The 22882-nt window shown below is 34.0% G+C and overlaps 2 protein-coding genes and 1 non-coding gene across 3 annotated transcripts; all 3 read left to right on the forward strand.

The window, feature by feature from the left end:
• Positions 1-6185: 6185 nt before the first annotated feature.
• Positions 6186-13908, forward strand: LOC102586738 (uncharacterized). Its single transcript, XM_006356570.2, has 11 exons — positions 6186-6377; positions 7371-7481; positions 10605-10691; positions 10776-10813; positions 10921-11002; positions 11191-11297; positions 11373-11526; positions 11637-11729; positions 11862-11976; positions 12344-12386; positions 13163-13908. The coding sequence occupies exons 1-11, from the start codon at positions 6273-6275 to the stop codon at positions 13560-13562; spliced, it is 1335 nt and encodes a 444-aa protein (XP_006356632.1). The 5' UTR covers positions 6186-6272; the 3' UTR covers positions 13563-13908.
• Positions 13909-14648: 740 nt separating this feature from the next.
• Positions 14649-14732, forward strand: TRNAL-CAA (transfer RNA leucine (anticodon CAA)). Its single transcript has one exon. It is a non-coding gene; the product is annotated as a tRNA-Leu (tRNA).
• A 2480-nt stretch (positions 14733-17212) lies between these two features.
• On the forward strand, positions 17213-22789 carry LOC102587086 (uncharacterized). Its single transcript, XM_006356571.2, has 2 exons — positions 17213-17454; positions 21898-22789. The coding sequence occupies exons 1-2, from the start codon at positions 17247-17249 to the stop codon at positions 22554-22556; spliced, it is 867 nt and encodes a 288-aa protein (XP_006356633.1). The 5' UTR covers positions 17213-17246; the 3' UTR covers positions 22557-22789.
• Positions 22790-22882: the final 93 nt, after the last annotated feature.

Consider the following 22882-nt stretch of genomic DNA (forward strand, 5'->3'; position numbering starts at 1 on the left):
ATAATAAGTGATATATAAAAATGCACCTTAACTCTATTTGAGAGATTATTTAATCGACAACCATCATTATGAGCTACGTGATGATACAACGTCTCGCTCATGCTGCCAGAACTGTCCTATACCTTGACGGGGTATAGAACATCTCAACTAAGTGGATCCACTAAACTATGCTCAAATGCATTAAGGAGTCGTCTAAAAAGTATGAACCTTTACCCATGTTGGCATATATGATTTATGCGGATTTTGAGTACTCATCCCCATATCGGTGCTCAATACTACTCCCAATAATATATATATTCATCTCAAATGTATAAAACATATTTTTTCTCTAGTGTGAGATAATTGCTCAAACTATCCTCTTAAAAGAGGTATATGTTCTGAAATATCTCTGAACTCATAAACTCGTTTAGAAATCAAAGTTTCTTTTTTGTCAAAATAATACTCTTTTTCTTCATGTAAAAATGAAACATTTGGGAAATATTTAGTTCCCTTTTACTTTTTCTCAAACTCCTCTTTACTTCCTCAAAAACTCAATTTAAAACACATTTGTTGGCTTTAAAAGATTCTCAAAATATATTTCTCAAAATAGGGTTCATGCTAAAATACAGACATGAACGAATCAACTCAAGGATATCAATAACAATATAGAAAACTCAGAACTCAACGAGACTACTAATCTCAAAAATATTCAATTCATAGGGTTCATGCTGAAATATAGACATGAACAAATCAACTCAAGAATCTCAATGCATAACATATAACAATTCAATAATTAGGAATAGAATTTCAAAAAGAATAGGAATTTAAAAACTCAAAAATCAACACAATAAAAACTCTTGAACTTTTCTAAACTCACTTTAGTTTTGAACTCACATTAAGACATGTGATTATGCTATGTAGGAATTCTCAAGGGTAAATGGAGCCAATATGAGCTAATACGGGGAAGAGAAACGTAACCACAACTTCAAGGAACACGTGTCGGATGAAACAAGGAAAGATTGGCCTAGAACTCCTTGGCGTATTGTTGGCGCATCGCCTCAGAGCCTGAACTTCAAAAGTCAGGCCTTGGTATACTGCTAACGCGTCGCGCCAGGCCCTGAACTTCAGAAGTCAGGCCTTGTCACTATCATGGAGCGCCGCCCCAGGTCCTTCCCCAACACCCCGACTAATTTTCAAGCTTAAATTAGAATCCCAACTTAGTTTAGAATTAAAAATTTTCTCCTAAAATCTTCTTTATTCTCAAACCCAACACAAATACATGAAAATTTTCATGCAATTCCGTTGGAAACATAACCTTACTAAAGATTCTCAAAACAAAAGAATCAAAAGCCTCGATTTTTAAAAAGTTGAACTCAATATCAAGAACTATGAATGGATCCTTTAGATATAATGATTTCTTGACTAAATTGAGATGTAGGGCGCATGAACGAACAAGTACAACACTGTGAGAAGCCTTACATACCTGAAAAGAATAATGGCTCTTGGCGAAAATCGCTAGAAACTTGAAGACGCTTGAAACCTAGATTTTTCTCCTCTTAGAACTTTGCCGTAATTCCTCTAAGTGATAAAGAACGTGAAAAGATTGTTTAAAGCTGATTAGACCCTTATTTGGGTGAAGAAAAATGTGACTTAGGTTTAGAAGGGATGGAAAAAGACCAAACTACCTCTCTAAAAACGATTGAGGTGCCTTAAAAGAGAAACTTCACCAAAACGGGCATAACTTTTTATTTCGAGATCGAAATTAAGCAAACTTGGTGGAGTTGGAAAGAGGACTCAAAGACCTTTAATTTGATAGGTCACGGGCCATCTAATTCTGTATGTGCTAAGAGATATGATCATTTGAAGTTGACCCAAGTAAAATCTCATATGGAAACTCAATCGGTATGGAAGTTTCAACTCAGCTTTGTTCTAAGGGATTCTAGTGACCTTAATTTATATCCAAAACCATTCTCACACTAAAGAATTGACCTTAACACCTAAGAACAGTTAAGAATCACTCGGTACAATCTTATTCACAAATGAAGAATGGTTCGACTCTTAACTTAGAAATTTTCTGGATGTTACAGATTTTGGGGCCAATTTCAAATATATACAATAAAATAATTAATTTACATAAAACATAGTCATGTTTTATTTACATAAAAATAGTCAAAAGTCATAGAAAATATACATTGATTATACAATATAGCTTGTCAAAAGTTATAAAAACTATAAGCTGACTATAATATATAGCTTATTTATACATGAACTATACATTGACTATACATTATGATAAACTCAAAAAACTGAATATAGTTGTCACGCCCCTATCTTACACCATGGACGTGACCGGCACTCGAGAACCATTGTTGGTCCCCAAACAAACCCTTGACCTGGTTGACTCTTTAGCAGAAGACTTAACCAAGCAATATGCAGTTTTACACAAAATTCGATCATTTAAACTCAAAGTCAATACTCAACTCAAACATCTGAAAATACTCAATGTAATAAACATAATAGTTGTAAAACAGTTTAATAAAAACTCTGAGGACATCTTGAATCTAACTATCTATGCCTCTAATAGTAAGGTAGGTGTCGGGACAAGACCTATATCATCTCAAAGTTACTAAATTGAAAGTAAATGTGAAGTCCTCTCGAATACAATGAGGCTCACCAAAAGCTATCAGAAGAGCAAAGTGATCTCAATGAAATGCGTGTTGATGATCCTGAACACATGTATCTGCATCATGAAAAGATGCATGTCGAATGATATCAGTACATTGAATGCACGAGTATGTAATATAGTCGAGGCGAAACTACTAAAAGAAATTATTGTAATAGATAAAGATATACTCAAGCTGAATGTGAATAAATAAAGGAACTAAATCATTTAAAACTTTATAAGTACTTACTCATTCTCTGAAACTCAACATAATAAGTGATATAGCAAAAATACACTTTAACTCTATTTGGGAGATTCTCTAACCTACAATAATCACTATGAGCTATGTGATTATACAACATATTGTTCACACTGCCAAAACTGTCATAAAAAGTATGATCATTTACCCAGGTGGCAGACATGGTTTATGGGGATTTTGAGTTATCTGAATTCATTCCCATATCGGTGTTCAATGCTACTCCCAATAATATACTCATGCTCAAATGTATATATACTTTTTCTCTGTTTTGAGGTAATTACTCAAAATAACTTCTTAAAAGATGTAACAACTCTGAAATATTTTTGAACTCATAAATTCTTTTTAGAAATCAAAGTTTCTATTTTCTCACTGTAAAAATGATATATTTGGAAATACTTAGTTCCCTTATACTCTTTCTCAATCATGTATAAAACTTTTCTCAAAACTCATATTTGCTTTCTCAGAAAATTAGTTTAAGACCATTGTTTGGTTAAAAGGGTTTCTCAATAAATGTCCAATTATAACTCAACAATAGGGTTCATGCTTAAAAATGGACATGAACAATCAACTCAAAATCTCAATGCAAGATATAACAACTCAATAATAAGGAAATATAATTCAGAACTCATCAACGAAACTCATCTAAAAAAAATTCAAAACTATGGATGTGACCCTAGATTTTTCTTTACTGATAGAAAGTAGATGTAGGGCGTGAGGACGAAGTCAGTCCATCACTATGATAGCCTTGCATACCTGGAAAAAACAAGCTCTTGGCGAAATTGACGAAATTCGAAGAACGCTAGAAAACTCTACTTTTTCTCCTCTTGAATCCTTGCGCTAAGTCTTTGAAGTGTTAAATAACGTAAAAAAATGTTTTATCACTATTTATACCCTTAATTAGGTTAAAAAAAGTCGTGGTTCAGGCTTAGAAGGGGTGGCAAAAGACTAAACTATCCTTCTTAAAAACAGACAAAAATATTCTACGAATCCATCTATGATTCGTGGTTTGTTCTACGGACCGTAGATCCTATCCGTAGAATTTATATTGAATTTTAAGGCTCAACATTTCATTCTATGAGACCCGTAAAAGTTTCTATGAACCGTAGAATGGATTCGTAGGAATCAAATCCCAAAATTCAGACTCTCTAAAGTTTTTGACGGTTGACAGTACGGGCCGTAGATCAATCTATGGCTCGTAAAATGGATCTGTAGTTCACAGACTCAGAAAACTCTGATATGACAGTCTATGGTAAAACAATCATAACTTTTTACTCCGAACTCGAAATGGGGTAAACTTGGTGGCGTTGAAAAGAGGACTCAAAGACCTTCACTTTGATAGGTTATCAGCCACATAATTCATTATTTTCTGGGAGATATATCGTTTAAAGTTGACCTAAGTAGAATCTTATGTCAAAACTTAATCTGTAAGAAAACTTTCAACTCAACTTTGTGCTAGGGGTTCTTGTGACCTTAGTCATATCCAAATCCATTCCAACACTTAAGAATTGACATTCACACATATGAGCAATTTAAGAATCACCCGATACAATTTTACATGCAAATAAAAAATGATTCAGGCCTTATATTAGAAATTTTCGGTGTGTTACAATAGCTTAATTATACATGAAGTATATATTGACTATAACATGAAATATACATTAACTATTCAATTTTGATCAACTCAAAATCACCTCTAAATAGTCCCAAATTTTACATATGAAATTATCTCGATGTTTTGAGTCTTTCAATATATAATTCACTCAAAATGACTTACGTTTGGAGCATGTCAAATTTTAAAGAATAAGAGAAAAGAAGAAGAGGAAAAAAGAAGAAAAATACCAATGCATATGACAAAAAGAAGAAGAACGCATATATTTTTATGGTAGAAATAAGAAGAACACAAATGACTGAAAGAAGAAGAGGAACACATATGACAAAAAAAGAAGAAGAAGGAGAAAAACGCAGAGGAAATTCTCTTGATGTTTCGAGTCTTTCAATATATAATTCGCTCAAAATGACTCACGTTTGAAGCATGTCAAATTTTAAAGAATAAGAGAAAAGAAGAAGAAAAAGCCTAATGCATATGACAAAAAGAAGAAGAACACATATATTTTTATGGTAGAAAAAAGAAGAAGAACACAGATGACAGAAAGAAGAAGAGGAACACATATAACAAAAAAAGAAAAAGAAGGAGAAAAACGCTGATGGAAGCAAAGGGATCAGACTTTCACTTCGGCTGCAAGAAATAAGGTCGAATGATCATTTTTTGTAAATATAATAAATTGGGATAAAAATATGATATGTAAAATTTATGGACTAAATTTTGTATAATTTACCCTTGATTTTTTTTTATAATCGAGAAATTCGTATGTGACCCGTCCTTTGGATCAATCACAGTCTTCTAAACTCGGTGGATAATGGGCCTACCCCTCTACCCTTCTCCACTTAAATACCGAGTTTCGAATTTACCCTTGATGTTATTGGGATAAATTTAATTGTAATGAATATTGAACACAAGGTTAATGCGAAAGATATTGTTGATATAAAATTTTATAAAGGTTGTGTTTGGAGGCTATCCGGAGGCCATCATGGCCATAGCCACTGACAAAGGTAGGCAAATTACAAGAGTTTTATCGACCGCAAGTATTGATTAAAATTATGAGTTTTCGTGTTTAGTTAGAATTATTCTTGATTAATTTAATTAAAAATATTCTAAATTTGAAAACACAACATTAATAATTTTTTATAATATTAGGTACAAATTTACAATTACTTAATATTATATTAAAAATATTGATATGTATCTTCAATACCTAGTAAAATTTTGTAATTTTTTTTATATAGACTTTTTATCTATCTCGAACGTCTAATTGTTGATTAAATTTTTATATTTACAATGTAAAAAATCCACTTATGTAAGTATATTTGTGCAATCAAATAGTACGTAAATAATTCAATTGTAATTATGTTAAGATAAACATATAAATTTTAATGATTACTTCTGTTATATAATTTTAATCTATATAATTACTATCCTAATAATTATATCAAATGAGGTGATTTTCCAATGAGCCTTTAAGAAACTATAATAAGGAGATCATTATTATTATTTTAATAAAATTTCAAAATTTGAAAGTTCCACCAAATGAGCTTTCAGTAGGAACGCGACGGTTCGGCACCTGTGTCCGAAATCGGACCCGAACAAGGATCCGGCCCGTTTGGTAAATAACTTACCCTAAGGTAAAGCAATTAGGCGGGAAAGTTAAATCCCTTAAAGAACATTTTTCACACTGCAATACTAATTTTCCCTCAAAATCCGATTTTTTCTCATCAACTTAGCGGTTTCCGACGAAAGAGATATACGTCGTAGACATGGAAATGGTAGACACAGCGCCGGAGCCGACGTCGGAGATAGAACTCGCACGTCGTAAGCTTCGTGAACGGTGGGAGTTGGCCTCCGTTCTAAATTTTCTCAGCGTAAGATTTTAGCATATCGCAAAAAGTTTAACCTTTTCTTCAGAAATCGCATATCCTATGTACACTTTCTTTGCTTGCTTTTATACATAAAAACAACTTTATATATCTACCTAATGTGCGTGGGTAATCGTACACACGTAAAATAAGTGTGGATATGATGGATCGTTCATTCGTTTTTTACATGCTTGTATATGTACGTTTTTGAGGTGTTTAAGGGTTTTGTGAAATGTGGATATGGTTTTGTGGTTAATACATTTGAGTTTCTGGGGGTACGTGCTGCCATATGTGTGTGTATGTACCGATTCAAATGCATCATACCGATATGGTTCTGACAATTGTGATGAGTTGTAACATTGGTTATATTAGATTTGTGCCTGCTAGAATAAGTTGTGTTATGATTTTTGTTCTTTTTTTGTTGTGCATATTATTGGGTTTAATGCAATATTTATTGTATATACTTATAGATTCAAACAACAACAACATATCTAGTGCAATCCCACACAAGGGGTATGGGAGGGTAATGTGTACGCAGACCTTACCCCTACCTTGGGAGGTAGAAAGACTTCTTCCAATAGACCCTCGGCTAAAAAAGAACAGTTAAGAGATTATTTTATCTTATAGGTGTAATTGAAGTAGGTATTTGATGATTTTCCCCGGCAACTATCAATTACAAATTTATTTTATTAAATGTAAGATTACAAATGTATTTTGAAGGTTTTTCCCTGCAACTTACAATTAAGAAAGTATTTTAATAAATGTATGATTACGATGACTATGAAATGTTGACCTGAAAGTGGACATAGTTTTCCATTGAGTGTAAACTTGCATAGATGTATTTGAATTATGTTTAAATGGGTTATGCAAGCTTGCTTTTTCTTTCTGATACTTGTTTATGTACTCTAAAGGGCACTCTGCTATTTATACCTTTGTACATCATATAAATGTGTTGTATGCAGTTTGAAGGTACTTGAAATTCTTTTAAAATGTTTATAGGTTTTTGAGCCAGTGCTTCAAATCAAATTGAAAATTTCAGCTGAGGAGATAGAAACAGCCCTCATTGAGCCGAATGATAATCTTGCTCAGCTGCATATAATGCTTCTGAAGGTTTGGCTTCTACTTTACTGTTATATTTGTTACTCTTTGTGTGTATACAGCTATGTTTTTGCGTTGTGATTTCCAACATCTTTTTGATCTAGCAGTAGCCTTTAGTTTTTTAATACTACTGCAAAGCAACTTTAAAGAGAGAATGCACTTACAGGATATCAACCATCTTGTCCTCAATATTTTGAATACCCAGCCTAAAACATATATGGAATTCATGAGCAGCCGCCATGGAAAGAAAATAGACAAGTTTACTTCCCATAGCTGGTACACCATTCTGGCAGGCATTTGGTGGACTATTTCAAGGGAAAGGAACCATAGAAGTTTTTAAAGCAAAAATTTAAATGTGATTAGCCTTTATCATAAATTGTTACTTTTGTTATCCTTTTGCTGCATGATGGCTTTTGTACCTGATGTAGACACTATTCTTGATTGCGTCAGCTCATTGTTGTTCTTGTGAGGTAAATCCTATGACAATAATACACCACCAGCACCTTCTTAATGCTGGTACACAGCTATGAAAGTTTATCCTTATCCAAAAATCAATGAGTGCTTTATAGAGACCTTAACACTAAGAATAAAGAGTCTGCTGGGATTGGCTTTTGGGCTTATTTTTATGATTTTAGCTTAAAACTCATTTTAAATATACCCAAACACTCGGAAAGGGCTTAAAAAAATATTTTGGCTTTAAAACACTTAAATTAAGTCAATCCACAGGCTCAAAGCCTTTCTTTCATCACCAAATGAAACTGTCTAAGGTGAGGATCCAAGATTGATGGGTATAGAATCAAGTGGTACTTCTTAATTGATCACAAATCGCTTGTTACCGCGTTGTATTCCTTTTGCAAGATCAGCTTTAGATGGAAAAAATCAAATGAAGGGGGAAATGGAATGCTGGATTTATTCTCCCTGTAAAAAAATAGAAGACAAAGAGAATGAGAAAGCTATGAATCTGTCTGTGATAGAAGTCTGAGCAGTTATAGAATTTAAAGTTGTCCCTGCACGTTAGAAGGAAGTATTGGTGCTGGAACTGGAGGTTCAGTTATAGTTCATTAACTTGGATGGTGCTAAAATTGACTATACTCTTTCTTTTCGTTCAGGTTCCTTCCAGTTGACTAATTGTCATTCTTAGTTAAGTTTGTTGATTTCTGTAAATTTTAGCTGCAGCTAACAACCCAAAAACCTGTTAAATTTTTTAAATGTTACTTATGCTAAGACTTTATAGCCATGAAATCATGGGTTGTCTCAGACTGAGTTCTGATGGTGGTTATATTTTTGAGGGATCTTTATGCTATTTGTGTTCAGCATACATCTGTGTATTTTCTTCTTCATGCATGCTTTTAAGATCAATTTGATAGTTTCAGCTATAAATCTAATATTGGACAAAACAATGCAGCAATGATCTTGTTCCAGGAGATACGATAAAGATAAAAATTGGTTTCCTAGATTTGTCGTTGTCGCCTTTGGGCCAACTTGATATTTTTTCCTGTTATGGGATTGAAAAGATTAGTAAAAAACGGAGCAAATAATCTTGTTCCTTGAGATATTGCAAAGGCAAACATGCATTTTCACTCTTCACTGGATGGGTTTGTATAAAATGTCTTGCATGTTTGGTGCAAATAATTTGATTACTAGGCTGGCAGTTTTCCTCTTACATGCAAATCGAGCTCTATATTTGTGAGGTTAAGTTTTTGCTTAGAATACCCACCACTAAAGAAAATACATGGAAGTAATATTTTGTACTCCAAGATGTTAATTTGATTTGATGAGATCAACACTGCTTGATTCCAGTGTTGTCAAAGGTGCCCGCTTAAAGCCCTGAAGCGAGACACAAAATATGTTGAGCGCTTCGCATCGCTTAGTGGGCCCTTCACTGTTGTTATTAAAACTCTATGGCACATTGTTGTTATCAAAACTCCAAGGCGTGCGTTCCTTTCTAATGAGCATAATCCTGAAGAGGCGACGCTATACGATTGATATTTACCTTTATTATAAAAAAAATTTCAATTTCTTTGCCTATATATTTGTCATTCATGCTTATAATAAGTATTAGTCTTGGACTACACACATATTTGTATTTTTTTCTCCATTTGTACTTTTCTTCATTAAAACCCACACTTTATCTGTTCTTTGTGCTTGAAGATTCGATGTACCTTAGAGCTTTTTGGCTCTTTTTGCTTTTGATACCTGATCCCTACAGACATTGTCTTTGCTGACTCAGTATGACATATATCAATAACATGACCTGGGAACTATATCATATGGCATCTTGGATCATCAAAAAGCAGTTTGCAATTGATACTGCCGATTTCATGACTTTGCATAGCCTGCTGGCATAATTTTTTCATAGACAATGGACTGACACATGAAAGATAATTGATAAATGAGTGCTCTTAGTGGGGATAGTCGACAACATTTTTGCATTCTTAGAGGATAAGATCACTTCATGAAATTATACATATGCTGATCGGCAGTGAAAACTGGCTAGTGACCTTTTCATTTATTGGGAAATAAGCTATATCTTTATCAAAAAAAAAAGAAGCTGAATAATAACCAGAGCTTTTGGAAAGAAATAGCTCAAGCAAATCTTTTGAACTTTCTTAAAAGGGAATGTATACTAATAACTTGTATAAAATTTACAAGTTGTCTTAAGAAGGTGAGCCGTGCATTTAGTGTGAGTAACTATGCAAGAAACTTTTGGCTAAGTTTTCTGTCAAAAATATTTGTCATACTTCTGTTTTTGTCCCAAATTGTTGTCCACTTTCCTTGAACTGAACATTCTACTATATTTGAATAACATAGAAATTTTACAGGGCCCAATTTTATACCTTCAACTTTATCCTCTGTTATGTTCTTTTCCAATGCAAAAGTCAAACTACGACTCCACATTTTTCTCACTAATGCTACATTTGTGACAAGTTAAAAGTGGAGTAGAAAAATGGGTTGGAGGGAGTACTCGAAAGTTTTATGTCCCAACTTATTTTCATGTCCAAAATTTTTCTTTGAAAGTTCATGTTCTACTTTCAAGTTAAAAAAAAAATTGCATTCCTGTTGTAAGATGCACTCTGATTTTATAAACTTGCTATTATTTTTTCACTTTCTTTTACTAACACAGTTATTTCTCAGGGGATACCTCCTGTGAACAAACTACTGAAGGATTCTGATGGATGGGTGATAGCACTTAGCAAGAAACTTGAAATGTGGTGGCCATGGGTAGGTGATTCTAGCTATTGACTGATATGTGCTTTGATTCAAGAGTGAAGATTTCATTCCACTCCTTTTGGCATTTCATTGCAGGTTGCAGAAGGGAATTTCCCTTTGACTGCGAAAAAAGGGTACCTAATTTCTCCCTGTCCTCCCTCCCTCCCAAAGAAATGAAACTACTCTGATAAGTTTACTTTGATGAAAAATATGTCTTCAACTTTTGTTTTTCATTTTTCAGAGAGGAGATGTCCACATACAAGGCACTCAACCCGACAACTCGCCTGCTTGTCCTTAAAGCACTCTGTGAAATTCGAGCTGATGTATTGCATTTGTGTTTCCCATTCCTTCTTGATTTACTGTGATTTTCTCTAGTGCTCACTCTTCTGCATCAACATGCAGCAACAACAATCAAAAGTTGGATGAAACAATACATGCTGTTGATCTCTCTTTAACATATTAATAAATACTGCTTTTAGTGCTGTTCACAAACATTTTTTTATCTTTTCAGCAAAGTGACACCATATCTTACATTAGTGATGAAACTAAAAATAAAACCGATTCTACTGCTTTCCGCAAAGAGAAGCTTGGGGGCAATGGAAATGAAGTTTCATACTGGTAAGTTCTGAATGCATACCATTAGTCATTAAGTATTTGCAAGTATGCTTTTGACAGCTCGACATTTCATGACAGGTATGATGGGAATGAAACTCTTGGTCATAGATTATACAAGGAAGTTTATCAAGTTGAGTCCATGTCAAAAGTAAAGGACAAGAAAAGCATATCAGCAATCACTTCTCAGTGGGAGACACTTGCTACCACTTTTGAAGAATTTCAGAATTTTGTGGTAAGGCCACAGTTCTCTCTTTAATTTAACTGTATTTTGTGGTTAGGCCACAGTTCTTTTTAGTTTAACTGTTCAATAGTCATCACATTCCTATTTGATATCAATGATAGGAGAAGTTCTCATCAAGTCAAGTTAAATGGGAAGCTGATGTGGGCAAGGCTGTTGAAGCTCATGCTATTCCTGCTCTTCAGAAAATTCAGAGGGTTAGCATCATTCAGACTGTTTATATGAGTTATCTTATTTCTTTTGGTTCTATTAGCTGAGGATTCCAAGATAATTTATGCAGATTCTGCTTTCGTCATAAGTTGATGCATATAGGTGTTTTCCTTTTACAGAAGAAAGATAAGGCACAGAAGCGACAACAAAGAGAACAAAGGCTTGTAGAAACCTTAAGAAACCTTGCAATTCCTCGTTCTTGCCGGATTCGTAGGCCAGTCAATTACACATGTGGTATATATGAATTTGTTTTGTTAATCAATGTCTTCTGATTCTGATCATTGTGAGTTGTGACATTTGCAATATTAGGGAATTTTATTTTTGAGAAAGAAATAAAATTCCCTAGAATTGCAATTGTCATGTTTCCTGTTTAAAGCATGATTTTAATACATGGGATTACCTAAATATGAGTTTGACATGATATAAACTTCAAATCATGTTGGAGCATATCAGTGAAACTTTTATATGGGCATGGCACATAAGGAGGGCATGGAGACTTCGGAAATATTTTCAGCATAATCAGATAGTATATAGTTTCTGAATGATTTTCTTTTTATGTTCCAAACTGTGGATGCTTACGCAAGTGCAAATTCATCTGCAGATGATTTTGACAGAGCAATCAAAGAGGCCATAGATGTAACAAAGTAAGTCTTGCTAGTATGTCCTTGTTTCTTCATGTCTTGGGTTATTTCGTAGGTACAGAGTTTCTCTGCATGTCACTCAATCAACTGCAGTCATCCGACATAAAGGAAAATCTTACAATAATAGTTGACTAGATTTTAAATGCTGTCAAACTGAGTTTCTGGTGAATGATTGGGCCATTGGAGGTAGCTTGATCTGATTAGGTTGGGGAACTCCCAAAAATTACTAGGATTCGTTGCTGAATCTGCAAGTCCATCACACCTGCAATGTGAATCTAATCACTTTGCCTTACACCACATGATGCCCTGTCATTTGTGGACCTTATTTTGACACTAATTATGACTTTATTATCAATAATTTATTATTGTCCATTGCATCCAATGAAAAGAGTATGACTTAGATTGCCCAAAATTGAATGAACTCATTCTGGAACTTATCCAGACCTACTGAACTGTTTGACCCCCCTTAACTGCATGCATCTTAATTGGCAGTAACCACCCGGTACATAAAGTCTTGTCAACAACAAAAAGAAAGTTGTGAGCATAAACTATCTACTCAAGCATATGTAAACACTGTGCAACCACCTTTGGTTGCAGTAATGATTGGCAGTTTCCATTTTTCTTATTTTTTTGAAATTCTTCCAATTGTTTTCATATTCAAAGCTTGTTGTGACTTTAAAATCATTTCATCTACATCCTAGCTCTCTTCCATTTGTGTCACAATGAATTTTGTCCATTACTGATAACCTTGGTTTATTGGCAAATAATTTCTGGTTTAGCAAAAGGAAGGCAACTGAAGACCCAACAAGTAAAACTAGACTGAATGAGCATGGCCCTAGGAGTGAAACAAATTTGCTGGACTCCTCTCCTGCATCTAACTCAATAAGCAGTGATGCAGCAGACAGTGAATCTGAGAGTGACAGGCCTCAAGAAAGCAATGAAGATGTCAATGATACCAGTGATGAGGTTGATGAAGCTGGTACTGACTCAATGAAGGAAAATGGTCAGTTATACCATAGGCCAAGCAGTTGTCGCCACAGTAAGAGACTTGCTGGAGTGACTGGCTATGCTGTTCCAGAAAGCACTCATATAGGTGCGAAATATAGGTTGAGGCAGAGACCTAGCATTAATACAGCTGCCAAGTCTGTTGTCATTCCTGATTCGGAAGATGAAAATTGATCAAGATGCACTTGCAGCAGGAGGGCATGGCATGAGAACTGATCTCTGTTTTGGTGCGTTTCGTTGCTTATACGTCCAAGCCGAATGAATATAGGTTAGCAAAAGCAAATCAGTTGCTACCACCTTAATCATAATTTTGCCCCTGTAGTAATAGCTAGCAACATGGCTGCAGAAGATTGTCTGTTAACTTGTGCAAGGCAGCAAGTTCACTTAATGCTTCATTAGTTTTTTGTAAAGTCACTTAAGTCAAGGTGCTATTATGCATTCATTATGTTCAATATGTTTCTTCTCTGCTTGACAGCACTAGTGCAATCTCAAGTAAAATGTAGGTTTACCCAGGTATTAAGTTTTGTTGCAAATACGAATACATTTTTGTAAAAGAGAGGTATTTCTAGTTAAAACAAACTGTCTGGCACTCGCTAAATTTCAATAAAAATCTAAAGGTAAGTAATTTACAATCACGTCTTCAAATAAACTAAAATCAACTCGAGTAAACACTTCTTGTACCAATTCAGATCCACATATTGTACTTAACAGAACCTCTTGTCCGCATGATTCAAATGTGATTGGACATTACTATTGAAAAAGGCAAAATAGCCTTTTTCTGCTTTCTAAAGCAAAAGGGGAGTATTGGTCAGAAGTAAAGACCACACTCCACAATTGTAGCTCATATGCGAGCCTTACGTGGACGATTTGGTAGTCTTTTCAAAAGAAAGAACCGACCACATCGAAAATTTACACATCAATATACACTCACAATAGTACTGATAAGCTCATCGAAAGTTTCATATAGGATTCAAGTAATTTTCATGTATCAGTTTGAAAAGATTTTGGAGAAAAGATGTATAAGTGCAATGAAAATTTAAATTAGAACATAACGTATGTTAGTGAGATAATTTTTGCATCACTGATCAATGTACTCTATTAATTTAAGACATATTTATTGGTTTATAAAACACATAAATAAATTGAATGTATATTTATTAAAAAGAGTACAAAGGCAAATTAGTAAAAGAGAAGTAATACTTTTTATCTGTAACGGAGTTATTATATTAATTAAATTCATGAAGTACAATAAAATAACAAGTCAGGATGGCCGAGTGGTCTAAGGCGCCAGACTCAAGTTCTGGTTCTCGTAAGAGAGCGTGGGTTCAAATCCCACTTCTGACATTTTTTTTCATTTTTCTTTTCTTGTTTTATTATTTCCATTTTAATTTATGATTCAGCCAACTTCTTGTTTTATTATTGGGTAAACTTCATAAATCTCACTACTTTAGATCCTAATTACTAGGATTCACGATAGTTTATAATATTACTTTTTGTACCATATTTTGAACTCAAGATACATGTACCATTAATGATGAGATGCATGTATCCAGTGGGTTTTAAAGTCGGGATACACAATTGAATTAAAGGGTTTGTAACTTATTTCCTTAATGAAAGGATATTGATGACTAATTAACAATCCAACAGATTTACAAGATCTTTGAGTATCAACTCTAACAGGTTTTCCTAAAATAACGAAATCATAAACTCAAGTAATTCTATAATTGTAAACTTCATCTTCTTCGTCAGTTCCTTCCTTTGTATCTGAAAGTTTCGATTCTTTTCAAATGGCCAATAATTGTGCTTTGTTCCATAATCAATTTGTATCTAATTGTCGAGATTTTGAGGATCTGAAGTTTCAAAATCCAATAATTCTTCTTCTTCAGTAATTCTAGTTTTAGCTCTGTTTTTTGTATCCGATTTTCATGTTTTTAGTAACTGAATTTAGAGTTCTAAGTTTATTAATGGTGAATATGATTGTATTGTTGAGACATTATGGTACATGAATTTCTGATACAATATTTGTTGATTATGGAATTGATGGTATTTTCTTTTAAAGAATAATATGACATGTACAACGATAATCTCATTGAAGCAATCTCAACATACCTACATATAGATCAAAGTCGAAAAGCTATAGAGATTAGATACACAGTTGAAGGAAATTCAATAAAAATTTGAAACGAGATGGGAATGCATATTTTATAGAATTAAATCGTTATAATTCTGAATTTGGGCTCTATTCGCTATGCATAATGGCAATTGATATAATCTTGATTCTAGTCGTGATGGTGAAATAGTTTTTGAGCCAGACTCATCATATTCTAGATTCATCATTTTCCAAAAAAGAAATTACTTTTTAGATACACTATATGGTTCTGTCTTTTGTCTGTTGTATTGACACTGCTATACATCTTAATTGGAGATTAATGCTGATGTTTTTAAGATTTGTATACTGTTGAATTTGATTAGAAAGATTTGCATATTGTATGTGTTTATTCATATAATATAATATAAAATGAAATAAAAGTCTAGATACATACACAAAAGTATGAAACATATTATAAGTTAATAAACTATTTCTTAGATACATGAAGAAAATTAAGAAAAACAGGATAGTGAAATACATAGGGCATTTATACACGTCTGTCAAAAATCGAATACATTGAAGAATGATTGATAGATAGAATAATGACAAATACTTATAAGAATGCAGATACATAGAAGAAATGTAGATACATAATACATTTAGATACGACTGGCAAACATTAGATACGTAAAAGCATGACAAATATATAGGACATTTTATATATGTATGTTAATGAAAGGATACATGGAAGAAGGCCAAATACATATAAAAAACATCAAATTTCTGAAAACTACTCTGATATATATGATAGATACATTAATAAATCGTAATGGTTGCATAATTACAAACGTCTAAATATAATGTTTTGTTCCATAATCTATTTTAATCGAGTAATGGAGAAATGTATTGGAGAAGAAAAAGGATGAGAGAGAATGTGGTGGAGTAAGATAATTATTTAATACTATATTTAAGAGATTTGTGTATTTGATTAAATCTTTTTAAATATATGATATAAATATTAAAAGTGGTATTATATGTAATTTTTTAAAATTAGAGGTAAAGTACATATATATGGTAGTAAAGTATGTCTAGTTAAGTAGTTTTTCTTTTTTGGATTTTAATTTATGATTCAGCCCACGCTACATTTTATTAGAAGAAAATCTTCTTTGTTCATGTTAAATGTTTATTTCAATTGTTGAACTCAAATGTCAAACAATGTTGAGTTAATTTCTCCATCATAAAAAAATAAATGTTATATTCTCATATAATAACTATTAATTGAATGGTTATTTAAGAAATTAATATGAAAAATATTCTTTTATCATCAAAGTCTATTGACATAATACATTAACGTGTCATTTAATTTTACACCATTTCACATTTATGCCCCTCCAATTCTAAATATAAACAAGTAAATACTGAAACTTGTATAAAATTAAACTAGTAGGTACATGAGTCCTTCGTGTTATAATACATGTCATTGTCATGTAGGATTTCTACGGGCATATTATTTTAATTTTATACAAGTTTAAGTGCGTCCATGTGTACATTTAAATTTGAAGAACATAAATATAAGTTGAATCCAAGATAAAAAAACATATTTATATATTAAACCAAGTTTATTTATTCACTTTAAGATCGTTTGATACGTAAAATAAGTTAGTAAATATGCAATTCCCGCAAGTATTGGGGAGGTAAGTGTAGTAATACAGAAAGATAAAGATTATATATATATAAGAAACAGCTCTGTCACAGATACGAAAAGGATAATGGCGACGAGCGGCAGAGACACACGACGACGTCGTATTGTAGAACGGGGAAATGACCGATTAGCTCTAATTACCGGCCGGATCCCAACCCTGTCATCGGAAACTGGATTGGAAACGGGATCGGGATCGGAAACTCGCCATTCACACACCGCCTCGTGCCCTACTTGGATAGAAGGAAATCATCTCCCTTCTAACCAATCCTCTCCTGGTACTCTCCTCCTTTTCCCCCTTACAATCTGAATTTTTTGCCGCCGTTGGTTAATATTTCAATTTAAATATCTTGTTTGTATGTTTTGATATCTATATTTTGTTTCTAGGAGGAATTATTTCCTGTTAGAATTTGTAGACTCAAAAACTAGCAATTGATGTATCTGTGTATGTATTGGCTCCACTTTTTGCCTGGCTAATCGTCCTAATGATTTTTGGGTCAGGTCAAGGTGGCCATGGTAAGGGTCTCTAGTTCAAATCGTTGAAGTATAATGTTTTGTTATGTGTACTTCTTAGGAATGAAATTAGCTTATAGCACATCTAGTGAAAAGGTGTTAACATTACTTAGTTTGTGTCCAATTAATAAGTTGGTAGTATGTAATTTTATACTCATACAATTGAATAGGTCAGTGTTATTAAAAGCTCTTGCTTTGTAACTTAAAGCGATGAAGCAACACGAAGCAAGTGAGGAGTCATCGCGTAATGAGAAAGCATTGCGCTTTGAAACAATGACTTGCAAAATGGTCCCAACGTGAAGTTATTGGTTCTTTAAATTTCAATTTGAAGAGTTGGATTGTTATCTGCATTGTTCTGTATAGGGTGGTGAAATTAGTTATTTTAATTGCAATTTGATTATTGTAGGACTACATTCATAGATGTTCGATATTTTTTATGTTCTGTAAATGGAGCCTTTCATCTCAAAGAAGTGTGTGCTTTTACTTACTTTATTGCTTCAAGCCCCATGAACCTTACTCTTTTCTTTTTGCTGTTTTCGCTTTTGAAAGAAGTGGTTTTCATCATATACTCCTGCCACTCGACATAAAAAAATCCCAGTATTTACTCTAGTATTCTACAAGATAGTGCGAAAATGAGGACTTTCACAAGAGGAAGGGGATTTTCTTATAAGGTTTACAATACAGAATATTGCACGAATCTTGTTAGTTTCGCTCAATCTTCCCAGATAACCTGATTTGTAAAGGTTCAATTTGAAAATTGATTCGAAGCACAGCGGAGGCTAAAACACTAGGTGATTTCCTTCCATCTGTCCAAGCCTTGATGAATAGAATTATCTTGGTATTGTACCTATGTTGGTGAGAGGGAGCAGGTACCCCATGGAATTAGTCGAGGTGCACAGAAGCTAGTATAGATTCGTTCACAACAAAAACACTAAGAAATGTATAAAAAACTATGGTCCAAAGATATATAAGTTTAATGATTGAGAAGCTAACAAAGACATTCAATTAGGGGTGGAGGAGTATTTATCTTTCATTTTGATGTTAATAAAGATAACTGATGGCAAGGTTTCCTTTTAAGGCTGTATAAATGAAGGAGTTTTGAAAATGCATTTAGAGTTGTATCCTTGATTCACAGATTGACTTGGAAACAATTATAAACCATGGCATATTTGGAGGCTATGATAGTTAGTATCCACTATCCAGACTTATAAATTAAACCAATTTTTATTTTTTTTAGAAAGAAAGAAAAAGAAAGAAAATGAGAGGGAGAGGGAGAGAGAGAGAGATCATGACAATTAGACCAGTCTCTTCAGTGATTTCTCCTTGTTGATTTGTTTGAGTTTTTCTTGATGGCTTTCATTGATCATAGGGGAAGTCTTAGGGGTGGGCATAAATACCGGAAAATCGAAAAACCGAACCGAACCGAACTAATTCGGTTCTTCGGTTCGGTGTCGGTGCTATTTTTTCGGAAGTTCGGTTCTTCGGTTCAGTGTTCGGTGTAAGGGTCTCAAAACTTCGGTGCACTGAAATTCAATCAACAATTAAATCATTCATGTACAAACAAAGTAACACCAAATGTACAATTCAATAGTTAACTTGAAATATTAATTTCCAAGAGAAACTCAAACATATTTCTACCAATGTACATTATGTAAAGGAACTTATGTTTTCGATATGAGAAGAGGGGTCTTCAATTTACAAAATTCCAAGCATTTCCTCTAAGGAAGGAATAACTCAAATATGGAAGAAAATTATAGTCTTTTAGTTAGCACAATAAGTGTTCCACGGTAATACACATCATTCCTTAACATAGTTTAAAATTTCTAAGTATCTTATACTTTATCCTATTTATTTCATTGACACCGAAAAACCGATTTAAAAACACCGAACTAAACCGAACCGAACCGAATTAGTTTGGTTTAATATACGGTGCACACTTTTCTAAAACCGAAAACCGAAAATCAAACCGAAGTTTGATAAAATCGAACCGAATAACCGAACGCCCACCCCTAGGAAGGCTTTTCGATTCTTGCTTTAAAGAGTCAAAATCAAGGGCTAGCACAGAACTGCGCCTTTCTCAGCCTCAGGCAATCAGTGTCTGTTGTATCTCCACCCTCGCAACAATATGTCCTGTAGATAACCCTGCTCCTAATCATCGAGGAGAAAGACCATCATATATGTGAACTTCCTTTACCTCAAAAGTTTTTGCATTGATCTGATTATAACGATTTTCAGATCTACGTTAGAGTAGATCATCGTTACAGGAAAAAGAGAATCTAAATACACTTCCCAATCTCATTAGTGCTTAGCAGTTGCTTACTCACATTTTTTTTTTGACACTAGTAACATTTGTATTTCAGGAAAAACCATATTTACAAAAAAGGAGAAAAAGATTATAGTCTTTCCAATGCTAAACCATGATCTAGATGGACCCTAAAACATGTATGATTGACTCAGTCTCATTGGAGTAGACATTTGTACACCAAAACAGAACAACAAAATACATTTAAGCTCCTGCAGGTTGTTGTCCCTATTTTCAAAACATCTATCATTTCTCTCTCTCCATATAGTCCACCATATACAAGCATGGATCATCCTCCATCTTTCTCTGTTTGTAGCCCCAACTCCAGCCTCCTCCCAACTGAAAAGAGTCTCATCAATCTTACTAGGCATACTCCAGGAAATGCCTCTGAGATTAAGGAAAATCTGCCACAGTTGGTCAGTGAAATTGCAGTGTAGAAACTGTATCCTTACCATATAAGGAGCATCTGTTGCATAGAGATATACCTCTCTTGGCCACATTGTCCAATGTCAAAACTGCTTAATTGGCTAGCAACCAGGTGAAGCATGAAACTTTTTGTGACATTTTGACTCTCCAGATTTGCTTCCAAGGCCATTTGAAGCCTTGATTCTCCCTAAGACTTGTTTGTTTATATCCTTCCTTCACCCTGTATCTTCCTTTCTTGTGCCCATGCCACCATAAATAGTCTTCACCTGTTTGGATTCCTTGAAAACTCTCCAGTAGCTTGAAAAGTTAAATCATTCTGGGAATTTCCACATTCCTACAACATCTTTCTTGTTAGCTTGGAGCCTTGGACTATAAACCTGTCAATGACTCTGCTAGAGGCCTGTTTAATCAGAAATAAAATGTTGCATGTCGAAGATCTTGGTCCCGAACTCATTCTATAATTGAAAATTTTAAGCAACAGTGGTACCCCCTCCCCCCATCTCTGGGGTCAGAAAATCTTGCTATAACCTTTTGTTATAAAATTCAATTTTGTTCAATGGGAAGGAAAGAATATCAAAGGTTAGGGTAAGGTCTGCTTACATCCTACCCTCCCAGGCTCCACTTGTGGGATTACACTGGGTATGTTGTTGTTGGGAAGGAAAGAATATATGAGTTTGTTGAGAGTTAGATGTCACAGTGATGTGGTTTATAGTGCTTGTGTTATTAGCGTTACATTGTTTGTTGCTGTTTTTAGTGCCTATATTGTAAGAGTTAGATTGTACTACTTATAGATCCCAGGCTTGCTATGGGATCGTTTGGTAGAGTGTATAAGAATAATGCTAAATAGAGTGTATTAGTAATGCTTGCATTAGCAATGCATGTTTTAATTATGCTTGCATTAATCATACATAGATTATTTTTATGCATTGTTTGGTTTGATGCATTAAAAATAGCATGCATTGCATAAAAAAATTATTTACAAAGATACTCTCAACTATTATTTATGGTGGAAAAGATGTAAAAAAAGGTTTTGAGGGGCAATTGAGTCTTTAATTATGCTAATGCATGCATTAAAACCATTGCATTGCTAATACCTAGAAATTAATGGTATTAGTAATACACACCTTTATACACAATAGAGTCTATAACTAATGCAAGCATTAGTTATACATAGGTTGGAAATAAGTACCAAACAAGGTACTAATAATACAGAAGGTGAATACATGCATTACTTTTCCTAATACACTCTACCAAACAACCCCCAACAAATATATTCTCTTAGCTCTTGTTTAAAAAGTAGGCATGTGAAGCATGACATTGGTGCTTTCACGTTCTTGTTTGTTTCCCTTCTTGAGAGTGCTTGTACTGTTTCAATTAAGGAGAGTCCTTATTATACTGGTCAATCATTTATTGCTACTTGACAGTTTCTATTAAGGGGAGTGCTTATTGTACTTGACACTCACTTATTGCTACTTCACAGTTTCTATTAGTGGGAACGAGGCCGCTAGACCATTGTTGTTTGATGGTGATCATGGAATCGAGCCTGTCGAGCATGAAGAATCTGATGGAAAAAACAGAACAACTCCATTTATGCGAAAATGTGAGTCAAACATTGAAACATCAAGTGCACCTGCCTTGTATCTTGATGACAAAGAGCAATTATTTCCAGATTCATCTGCTGTAAATCCTCCATGCCTTTCTGCTTCTGATGGGGGTCAATTTTCAAAACTGAAGAGCAACTATCACAACATTTTCGCCCCAAATAAAATTAGTTCTGCAATTGCAGCTTCCGAGAGTATCCGCCTCAACTTTTCCCTTGTGGCTGCCATTTTGGTTCTTGTGTCCTATAACAGCCACTTCTTCAAGGTGGTCATGTTTTTCAGACCTCTTATGCTACTGATGTTGACCAACATATCGATTGTTATTGCGCGCCTTCTGGCAGAAGAAGCTGGGTCACAGAGGAATCAAAAAGCAGCGGCAAACGGTATCCCTGGCGCTGGTATGGTTGATCAAATTGGAAAGGCTCTGGAGCTGGGATTGTTATTGCAAAGCATTATGGGTGCAGTGTTTATGGATTGTAGTATCTACTCAATAACAGTCGTATGTGGCCTTTCAATAGCACAAAAGCTTGGCTGGTAAAATTTTTCCTGGCTGGAGGATTTTAATAATAGCTCTTTCATCTTGATTGAATTGTTTTGTCTGTTTTTTCCCCTTGCGTTAGGCTACCTTGTGTTGAGAAACATTTTGCTTCTTTTCCTTCTTAATATATCCCCCCCCCCCTCCAAAGAAAAACAAAAAACACAATTTTTTGTAGCTTCACCAGATGTAGATGGTCTCAAGTTTCTAAAACATTCTTTTCTTGGACTATCCAATTTTATGTGACATTTTTAGTCTTATTTATATTCTATATTAGAAACAACTTACTTTTCAATTATTTTTTTATTTACAGCTACAGGTTTATTTTA

This window comes from Solanum tuberosum, unplaced genomic scaffold (genome assembly GCF_000226075.1).
Source record: "Solanum tuberosum cultivar DM 1-3 516 R44 unplaced genomic scaffold, SolTub_3.0 scf00225, whole genome shotgun sequence".
Taxonomy (NCBI): Eukaryota; Viridiplantae; Streptophyta; class Magnoliopsida; order Solanales; family Solanaceae; genus Solanum; species Solanum tuberosum.

What these genes read in the sequence shown, in the direction of transcription:
- LOC102586738 (XM_006356570.2), top strand. Translation starts at nt 6,273, where the DNA reads ATGGAAATGGTAGACACAGCGCCGGAGCCGACGTCGGAGATAGAACTC. An exon ending in AAGAATTTCAGAATTTTGTG is followed by an intron (nt 11,527 to 11,636) that starts GTAAGGCCACAG and finishes TATCAATGATAG; the next exon opens with GAGAAGTTCTCATCAAGTCA. An exon ending in GCCAGTCAATTACACATGTG is followed by an intron (nt 11,977 to 12,343) that starts GTATATATGAAT and finishes ATTCATCTGCAG; the next exon opens with ATGATTTTGACAGAGCAATC.
- LOC102587086 (XM_006356571.2), top strand. Translation starts at nt 17,247, where the DNA reads ATGGCGACGAGCGGCAGAGACACACGACGACGTCGTATTGTAGAACGG. An exon ending in TTCTAACCAATCCTCTCCTG is followed by an intron (nt 17,455 to 21,897) that starts GTACTCTCCTCC and finishes GCTACTTCACAG; the next exon opens with TTTCTATTAGTGGGAACGAG.